A 10,528-nucleotide genomic window follows, 5' to 3' on the forward strand; every position below is an offset into this window, starting at 1 on the left:
TTTTGTCAGATTGGCAAAAAATATTTTTTGGTGTGCCGCAGAATTTTAGTAATTAGTTTATGTGTGCCTTGAGATGAAAACGGTTGAAAATTGCTGAGCTGAATCATCTGACCAACGTCATCAAAGTGATTTAATTCCCCAAAGGATAATAGGTGCTAATAGAAACATGACATTTCTAAAGAACAGTCTGGATGCTGGATACACTGCCATTTTCCCTTCCTGATGATGTCTGGTTAGATCTCCTTTTCTAATATTTCCCTTTCCTTGCAGCATTTCATTTGCTTTCAGCAGTCATCGTTTACAGATTTTCGGTTAAAATACTCAGAAACTTAGGACATTTGGGCTGCAGTCGGTTCCACTCTTCAGAACTGAGGTAGGGTTGAGGGTTTGCTCACAGCCACCTGGAGGAGGAGCAACCATTCCTTCTTGTCACTCTGACCAATTACTTTCTTTCCTCAATGAAAAGGAACCTGGAAAGTCCTTGAACTGCTACCTCGAACAAGCAGCTTATTATCTGTTGTTCACCAGGTCAATTGGTCTGGCTCATGTGTGTGAACTTCAGTCTGGAGGACTCCAGAGTTGGAGCTTGGATCCTACTACTTGCTGTCAGACACATCTGGCAGGTTATGGTTTCAGGATTCTGACCTCAAAGGCCCAGAAAGCCAACTGAATGCAAAGTTAATAGATGGCCGGTCATTTTCTTGCAAAAGGTAAGAGGAATGTTTAATATAAGAAACTGCTTCCTGAGACGCTAAGGCAAGAGAATCAGACTGTGAAGTGTAACATGTGAGGTCTGTTTCTGTATTGCTGGACAACTGCTTAGTAGTTTTACATTATTTTCACACGTCCTTTTGGGTTTTCTTCCAAGACATAATAAAATTAACTAAAGACCCTCCCAAACAAAACTGTCTCCAAAATGTCTGTGTGCTGTGGTCATTTTAGTATTGAAAAGTGTAGTCATGGTCGTCTCTTCTATGAGATGGAGCCTGAGAAGACTACAAAATGCTAATGAGTGTAAGGAGATAAAATGAACAGAAAATAAAATCACATTCGACTGGGAAAGCAAAGGTATTCTAAAGGAGAAGTGGGCAGGCAGGTAGTGAGTGAAAAAGAGGACCCCATAATCGTTCAGGGATGGCAAATCACGAAGGACCCATGTGTGTAGGCCCAGACAGGGAAATGTGCCTTTGAAAAATCAGATTCAAGAGCTGAAAACTGGCTGCTATCCAGAGAACAACAGAATGATGATACAAAATTGACTTAATGAGTAGAGATTAAAGGAGTTAATTATAAAGAACTTGGGTAAATAATGATTAAGATGCAAGAAGGGCCTCTCCCAAGGTTGGATAAGTCAGAACACTTTGAAGATGATGATTAAAGTGTGCCACACAGGTGCACAGACAGGATGCCCACCAGGACAGGAAACGGAGTGTTTACCAAGGCAGAACACGGGAAGGGATTGAATTAAAATACATCCAGTTGAGCTGAATGTCAAGGAAACCTTTTTTTTCTCCCTCCTAAATTTAATAACTAGACCAACTAGATTACGTATTTAGTCTTTGGTGGCGGTGAGAGGGAAGTTAGGGAAATAATTGTTGCTAAGGAGATTTAAAATTAGATGGGTGGAGGGTAAGAATAAATATTTCCTAGATTAGACCAAAAGAACATACAGTTTTCCCTTGTCGTGTCCATTTCCACGACTCCGATTCCACCCCAGACACACCAGGTATGCGGGTGTGATTGGCTGCCACAGATGTGTAGTTTTTTGTGGTTTCAATTTTTGGTTTGTGCAGTTAATTGCTCCCTTTTCTAGATCCGGTGTTTGCTATGGACGCAGCATCAGCACTGGCCAGTGTGGCCTGGGGAAGGCTGCCCACTGCTGTGGACTGGCGTGGCCACCTCGCTGCCTCCTTGAGGCCCTTTCGAGCTTCACTGAAAATGTAACAGCAACCTAACTCTGTTATTGTGCTGCATTCCTTATGTCAGTAGAAACGTGTAGTTTCTAGGACACTGCCTAGCAGGCTGCAGGTACTTACTAAAAGTTTCCTAGATGAATGAAAAGCCAAGCGGAATTTGTCTTTCCCTGTATTGGTGTGCTTTGTGCTGAGCAACATTAGTCTAAAATGCTGCGGATTATTTTTGTTGTGTTTACCTTTCAATGCAGGGGAAGCTATTCCTAGTAGACACTACATCTCCCAAATCTCTGACTTCCATTTCCTCCCTGCCACACTTACATATAGGTTGTTCCTTTTCACTTTTAGAAAATCTAGTCAGTTCCCTGAAACAGAATCAAAGCCTCACACTGTCATTCACGAAGGCGCTGAGCACAAGGAAACTGTGGAAATGTGGAACCCTCCTATTATCATCTTCATTCTGACAAAGTTTCCCCCTGTTTTCATGCATCTCAAATAGCCCTGGAAACTTCTCTGGCTTAGGTGTGGACTTGCCTAGCTATAAGTAACTATTTTGGATACATGTAATGATTTTCAATTACTATACCAGTTGCACCCATTTGAGTACTTATGGAACTATATGGTAGGTAGCAAAAATACACACTTTGAAAAGAGGTGTTCTCTTTGCAAATGAAGCCGTGAGATCAACAAGCTTGCTCTCTAATTCTTCAGTTTATTACAAAGAAATCTGCAGTGAGGAAAAGGCCACCACTCCTGGCCCGTCCTCAGGCAGCCCTGAGGATCCTACACAGGTGCTTCCCGGTTCTCCCAGGAGGCTCCTCGGCTGCACATGGAAGAGGGCCAGGCCCGCCTTCCGACTCACTGAAATCTAGCGGAGTCAAAACAGGCACAGGTTTGGAAGATCCACTTGGGAGAGTAGGTAGTGTCTTTTATATGAAAAACAACTTAAGGTGACTATGTAATATTTGGACCTCAATGACTTACTAAGAGTCTTTTGGAAAATTTTATACTAAGCATCACTGAGTCTTTTTACAAAAATTAACTGTATGTGATATTTATGGGCATTTCCGTAAAAATATTGATATTAGGTCCTTTGATCAGGAGTATAATCTGCCACTACAATCTTCTTTTGATGGGGAAACCAAGTATGACCGGCATAATTTTGACTTTTCCAGGAATGCAGACAAAGACCAGTGTGTGCAGGTCGACCAACACATCCGTGACGGTAAGGGCACGCGTGTCCACGCTCCACACTGTGGCGCAGTGAACAACCCCCTATCACTACGGATGGTGCTCTCAGTTTGATTATGTGTACAGGCAGGGATCCAGGTGGCATTCCTCTTGATGTAAGAATTCATCACTTCTCTCCACACCCTTCTCTACCACAGCCCTCCACACTGCAGCCCGGCCTTGCACTGCAGCCCCTGAGCTGACTACTTTGGCTTGAACCTCTGGCAGGAGAAAGGGGTGAGAGAATCCACTTTAGGCACAGCCATCGCCTTCGGCTTCGGTGCTACTTAATCCCTTCCCCCTCTGCCCAGTCCTTTTTTTGACTGTCCTATTTGTCCAAATAGCATTTGGATCATCTTTGGATCCCAAGATTCATAGGACAGCAATGCAGCAAAGCCAGCATGCTATATGCTCTCCCCAGCCCATCCTTTCTCCTGTTCAGTAAATATCAAAACTGCCAAAAACCAGGGCCCAGGGGATCGCTTCTGCAGCCACGTCCACACCCGTTTACAGCAGTCCTGTCATACAGGTTGGATTAGTTTATGTAGAACAACCCATGGACACTTTGGTGTGGAAAATAGTATTATATAAAGCTTAATATTAAACATTATGAAAAATACATATTTACAGAAGAAACTACAAAATACAGCTATGTACAATAATATCTGTTACTTTTAAATTACATAAATTCTTTAAAATTCTCCAGATTAATAAATTATACATAGTATCAATAGAAATAGTTGGCACCTCTGTAGGGCATGAAGCGAGTTAAGAAAAAAAATCACACAGTGAATAGCTTTTCTCCAGGATAGCTTCGGGTGCATCCTCAGTGCCTAGGATAGCCCGCATCTGAAAGGAAGGACACTGTAATTAGCGTTGGTAGCAGGGCACGTCACAGTTGCTGTTCTGCTTCTGAAAATTACAAATGGGAAAGACCAGTGAAAGTGACTAAAACTCAATATAGTTTAAGGTGAGACGAGCCCTGTGGGGGCCTGGTCATTCCATTCAGAACCATCTCGAATTGGAAAGGACTAGTGATTCTGGGCCAAGCCCTGTGGTTTCACAGATGCGCCCACAGGCCTAGAGAGGAAGAATACCTGAGGGTTACACAGCTTGTTAATGTTATTTATCCTAGAGCTAGGACCTGAATCCTAACATTCAGATGCCTGGTAACTGTAGCATCCTCAGCTTCCTTCAGGAGCACCCAGGATTACTCTAAAAAAAGACTCTTGAGCAAGTCAAAACAAGACAAAGGGACCTCCCAGCTCCCTCCTTCCTGGAGCTTCTTAAAGAACCTGACATGCAAAAACCTTAATTTACTATACAGATAAATTAGGGGGTAATTATTTACAATACAAAAGGATTATCTGGTTACAAAGGACTCCTTTAAATAGCAGTTCTCTCTTGTATTTGTGCTTTACAGTTTACCAACCAAGGATTTCACATACTGGCTAATGGGTGGGTGCAGAGAGTGCAGAGAACAAAACAAAATTGAAGATCATTTAGAAATGGAGATAAAATAGCTCTGAAATAATGTTTTTGTTTTTTTTAAAAAGGTCTGATGTGTAGACGCTGTCCCTGTGGCAAGGACCTGAGACCTCTGCCACCAGCTCTGTGAGTGAGCCTCCAGCCCTGCTCCCTTCCCCCCAACCCCCACCCTCCAGAGGCTGGTAGACATGGCCAATGTCTTGACTGCAACCTCATGAGAGACCCTGGGCCAGAACCACTTTGTTCAGCCCCTACCAAATTCCTGATCTACAGAAACTGTGAGATAATAAATGTTTGGGCTAATTTGTTAGGTGGCAACAAATCACGAATGCAATGATTCCATGTGCTGAATGAAGCTTTAATGATGGTCTGGAGTGGGAAGAGGCATGTAGACCCTTCATTTGTCAAGTAAGTATTGTCTGACCAAAGCAGTGCCTTATAAAGTTTATATATTTTTCTTACTGAATTTTTTATTGAAAACAATGTTACATGCTTGTTCTAGAAAGTTTAAAAAACCATAAAGTGAAAGAAAACCATATATTATTTTATTGCTCAGAGAAATTTATTTTACTATCGTGGTATATTTCTTTCCAGTCTCCCCTCCCCCCACTATGTGTTGTTTACATTTCTTTTAAATTCTGCTTTTCTTACTTAAACAAATATCCATGTTATTATATCTTCAAAAATATAGCTTTTTTAAGACTGAATTGTATTCTGTTCAGTGAATGTACCATGGTATACTTAGTCCTCCATTATTAAACATTTAGTTTTTTTCACTCACAGTTTTAACTATGAAAAGCTTCATGCATAAATTTGTCGGTACTTAGGATGGAAGTAGAGATACCGGCTGACAAGATAAGAACATATTAAGAACTTTGATACATATGGGCAAGTTTTTCTCCAAAGGGATTTTACAATTTGAACTCCCAGTTGTGATTTCAAAGCATCCTCCCCAGCAGTGATCCTTAGCACTTAGAAATGTTAAGCAGAGTCTTTAATAGAGGGCACCCCAGGCCAGGTAGGAAGAGCGAGCAGTGGCATCAGTGTGACCTGTGGGAGTCCCCTCCCCACTCCGCCTCTCTCCCCTGCTGCCCTCTGGGAGGGCCTTCCCTCTGGCCTTTGGGTAGAGGAAGACATAGATGGTGCATGTTGGAAGAGCTTTAAGTCTTCAATGGTTTCCGGATCAATTATATCTTGATAAATGAACCTGTAAGTTAGTGAAGTAAGGTCCTACCTCTGTGATACTCTGGATTCACATTTTCGTAGATTGGAAACAAGGGGTTTTCCTGTTCGCTCCGTAGCTTCCTTGCTCTGAGGACATCTCTTACACACTGATGTAGGTAGACATACTGACACTGTGAAAAGTAGAAAACATATCAGAGAAAGGCAAGTCCTCAGTATCAAAAAGATGAGAGATTATCACATAACAAGAACAGCACTGAGATCCTGTAAGATTAGCAAATTTCTTGATCACCACTTCACTAGTGGTCTCTACTACATAGAAGAGTGACAGCATTCTATTACCACTAAGATGAGAATGATGATAATGGGCAGAGAGGTGGTGTTCATTCCTTTTTCTTAAATGCATACAATACATATTTATAGAATATGTTTTATGGAGGCCAACTACTATCTCTGGCACATGGTATATTCTTCACAAATATTTATTAAATAGATGAATTAATGCCAAACATCGTGCTATACATTTTACATACATTATTTCATATTTTGACAACCTTGTGAAGTAGATATAATCATCCATATGAATGAAGACTCAGAGAAGTTAAGTAACTTCTCCAAGGTCACAAAGCTAAGAAATGGAACCCTAGGATTTGATCCTGAATTGGCCTCAAACTTCATGTTCTTTTCACCATACCAGTTTTCTTAGATGAATCCTAGTTTCATTATATTATTGAATGACAAAAGCATGTCACTGTGTATTCTGCTGTTTTATTTCCTTTCTTTTGGGAGTATAGTGAGAAAAAGGAAAGGTATACAATAGACACCAATGGGACTATCAGTTCTTTGAGGGCAAGTTTAGTGTCTTATCTGTCTTGATTCTCTCAGCATTTGAGTCAGGCTCATGGAAGAATCTCAAAGACGTTGGCTGACGGCAGAGAACTACAAAGGGTTACACAGTAGGGATAGCCGCACCTGTCAACTATCTGAGAGCTAACTACTTCAAAAACAGAAACAAATATAGATGAGTCAGTGTTTGGTGACTATAAAAACACCATGAAGACCTCATAGGACAGTGATGGCGAACCTATGACACGCGTGTCAGAGGTGACACGCGAACTCATTATTTTGGTTGATTTTTCTTTGTTAAATGGCATTTAAATATATAAAATAAATATCAAAAATATAAGAAGTCTTTGTACTATGGTTGCAAATATCAAAAAATTTCTATATGTGACACGGCACCAGAGTTAAGTTAGGGTTTTTCAAAATGCTGACACGCCGAGCTCAAAAGGTTCGCCATCACTGTCATAGGAGATCAGTCACAGGCAGCTAAACTTGTGCAATCGGCCCCATTCCTTACCACCAACTGAGCTTTCTAATAAGGGAATGTATGTCCATGTAAACTTAGCACTTGGCCTTGGGCTCCCTTAATGACATAGCAACTGCTCCAGGGAAAGAGGAGGTCAGGAAGAGAGCACAACACCACGTCAGGGATGCTGGGCTCCTAGTCTGCATGCACCTGGCCGAGGCTAAATCGTGAGGCTTCTCGGGATCTCAGTTTCTCCATCTGTCAAACAAGGAGGCAAAGGTCTCCTCTACAGCTAACATCCTCTACCATTATCCAGTTAACTGCCACGTGTCCAAAACGCAAACCATCCCACACGCCACGATAGATGCTTATGGCATACAAATGGTTATACTCCATTTCAGGGGACACGACTTTGTGTTGCTGTCAACTAGATGGACCCCATGATCGAAGTGGTCAGCCTTACAGTGTTTCATAGGTTGAGACACCAAGTAAAACTATAAGATCTTCCCTCACCAACTATCTTTAAAGGCGAACAAGTATTTATTTGTATGGGTTGGCACTAGGCACTGCTCTTGATTGGAAGTTATCTTGGTCAGCTACTCAGGGGACTTCATAATGTAGGTCTGGTATAATCATTAGGACAATTCAAAGACACAAAACAATCATAAATGAGGCCTGCATTAATATTAACTATTCTTTGCCTTTCTGCTCACAAAACTTGCTCACTTGTCATGAGGATTTTATACCACCTTGATCTTGAAAATTCCAGGAGGGCACTACCCTGAAAACAGTTGTTAGCATAGGCAGTCTCTTTTTGGCCGTCTTGAAAACAACCCACCAAATTATGACAGACACCTGTCTGCTTCCTCCCATCCAGAGCATGATTCACATTTTAATTCTCCTCAGATATTAAATTACTTTGGGACCTGAGCATTCAGTGGTGAATGAGCTCTAATACCTCTATGTGATGCCTTATTAATAAATTCTTCAACAATGATCCACCATGGGCTTTGAGACCAGTTAATATTCATTACTTTGCCTTGTCTTAAATATAAATTCTTTTCCCAATAGAATGTCCTTGAAAAATGATTACGACTGAAACCTTCAGGTTGTTAATGTGCTTCATTCACAAAAAGTAGACAAAGTCTAATATATGAACCTCAATCAAAAGATAATTTTTTGCTCTGTTTAGCTAACTGGTGAAGCCTCAGATCCACTCCATTTTGCCAAAAGTTGTAATATTAGATAATTTTTATAGAATTATACATAAGGCCTTTTCACGGTTCATGAGTGCAGAGTTGAGCAGAGGGGCAAATAAGCATTGCAGGAAGTGGGAATTTTCTCTCTCCTTTTTCCCCCCCCATAGCAAATGAAATCCCAAACAAATCCAGATATTATCTGGTTTTGTGTCTTTGAATTGTCCTGATGATTATACCAGACCTACATTATCAAGTCCCCTGAGATATGTGAACAAATACCTATAAGGTGATAAACATAAGTCAGGATTGTATGTAAAGCTTTATACATAAGAAGAAGTGATCAGATTCACTTCTGGGGGATGGCAAGTATCAAGCTAGAGAGAAAAGGTGACATCTGTTAAGATTTTGAGCAAAGAAGTAGGACATTTCAAATGATGTAAAGAGCATGAAGGTACACATACCGCACTCACTGCTAGAGCCAAGCCAGCCTGCCAGGCTGGGCCCAGGCTCGGAGGCTGTAGGAGCAGCCCACCTCAGCAGAGTCCTAAAGCCAGGCAGATAATATCTGGATTTGTTTGGGATTTCATTTGCTATTGGGGGAAAAATAAGGGAAAGAGAAAATTCCCACTTCCTGCAATGCTGATTTCATCATGAACAGAGGAATCAAAGTTCATCCTGGCCCAGGGAGGGGAACAACCCTAAAACCATGGGGGTGGGTGGTGTTATGACAGGAACATGGAGAAGTAAGCTGGGGCCAGGTTACAAAGAGGCCTGGACACACGGATGAGAGTTTGAACTTCATTTTACAAGTGATGGAGAGCTTTCGAAGATTTCTGTGCCAGGAGTTACAAGAGTGAGTTAGTTAGAGAATGTGGTTGGTGGCAGTGGTGATGAGGAGCTGTCGCTGGAGACAGCAGACTCACTGGGAAACCACTGCAATATGCCCAGTGAGGGTTGGGAAAGGCTGGGCAAGGGCAGGGGCAGTGGGTGAGAGACTAGGACAGGGAGAAAGATGCTGGCAGAATTGACAGGCCTCGGTGGCTGTCTGAATGCGAGAACTGTGGGAAAAGAAGTCAGACCCCGGGCTTAGGCAATCAGATGGAGGGCAAGGGGGACGGAAACACTGTCACCTGAAACCGAAAGGAGCGAGAGCAGCAGTGCTTTCGTTGTTATCACTGCGGTTTGTGTTTTGAAAGACAGGTGACAAGTTGTTTGAGTCAAGATGACTGGAAGGCTTCCAGGAGGACCTGTCTGGCAGCCAGGTGCTTAGGGGAATGCTGGGAAAGGAGAATGAGATTTGGGAAACATGGGCGTGTATGGGAGTGGGGGCCATCACAAAGAATAAAGGTAGAGGCAGAAGAGCAGCAACTTGAGGACAGAACCTCAGAAAAATCAAGCCGTGAAGAGGTACCCTGAGGAACGAGAGCCACAAAATCCTCAGAGAGGCAGGAGAACAGACTGGGAAAAGGAGTTATGTCTAAGAGAAGGAGGGCAAGCTTTGCACATCATGGTACCCCTGTGATATTTATGATAGGGAGTGCTCAGAGCTCTGGGCAGGTGTGTGGAAGGGACACATGACCCCAGAGGCCTCTAACAATAACCAGGGAGTCTGAACACACACACACACACACACACACACACACACACACACACACACCCTTTGAGACAACTTTAAAGGTGATAACCTCCTTTCTTAAGATTACAGATTAAGTATCGGCTTGAGTTTGCAGAAGTGACAAACTAATAATGAAACATTGGCACGGACGTTTTAGCAATGTAATTGTGAAATATTTGTTCATTCATTTAATAGACAAAAATCCTATCTAATAATAGACAAACATGGTAATTGACCGTACCTTTGCTATGCCCCCCATTGGCTAATCAGCGAGATATGCAAATTAACTGCCAACAAAGATGGCAGTTAATTTGCATACGTAGGCTCCAAGCGGTGGAGCGAAGCCTGATGGGCCCGGGGCGGACAGAGCAGCGAGGCCTGACGTTTCCGGGGCCGGCGGAGTAGCAAGGCCTCATGGCCCCAGGGCCGGCGGAGCAGCGAAGCCAGACACTTCTGGGGCCGGCTCCGCCCATAACTCGGCCAGAGCGAAGGCCTGGGCCCCAGGTGCCGGAGGCAAACCGGTGCCAGCAGCCAGGGAAAGGAAGGCCTGCTGCACGAATCTCTTCATGCAACAGGCCTCTAGTGTGTGTAT

At 42.7% G+C, this 10,528-nt stretch overlaps 1 protein-coding gene across 1 annotated transcript in view; it reads right to left on the reverse strand.

Annotated features, from left to right (window-relative positions):
- Nucleotides 1-230: 230 nt before the first annotated feature.
- Nucleotides 231-10,528, reverse strand: part of PTPRB (protein tyrosine phosphatase, receptor type, B) — a 109,558-nt gene continuing 99,260 nt past the window's right edge. Inside the window, exons 33-34 of the mRNA XM_005866112.2 lie at nucleotides 5,866-5,986; nucleotides 231-3,992 (exon numbers count right to left, since the gene is read on the reverse strand). Of these exons, the coding sequence (XP_005866174.1) occupies nucleotides 3,970-3,992; nucleotides 5,866-5,986 (144 nt within the window). The 3' untranslated portion in view covers nucleotides 231-3,969. The remainder of the gene's footprint in view (nucleotides 3,993-5,865; nucleotides 5,987-10,528) is intronic.

Source organism: Myotis brandtii, unplaced genomic scaffold, assembly GCF_000412655.1.
Source record: "Myotis brandtii unplaced genomic scaffold, ASM41265v1 scaffold2204, whole genome shotgun sequence".
Classification (NCBI taxonomy): domain Eukaryota; kingdom Metazoa; phylum Chordata; class Mammalia; order Chiroptera; family Vespertilionidae; genus Myotis; species Myotis brandtii.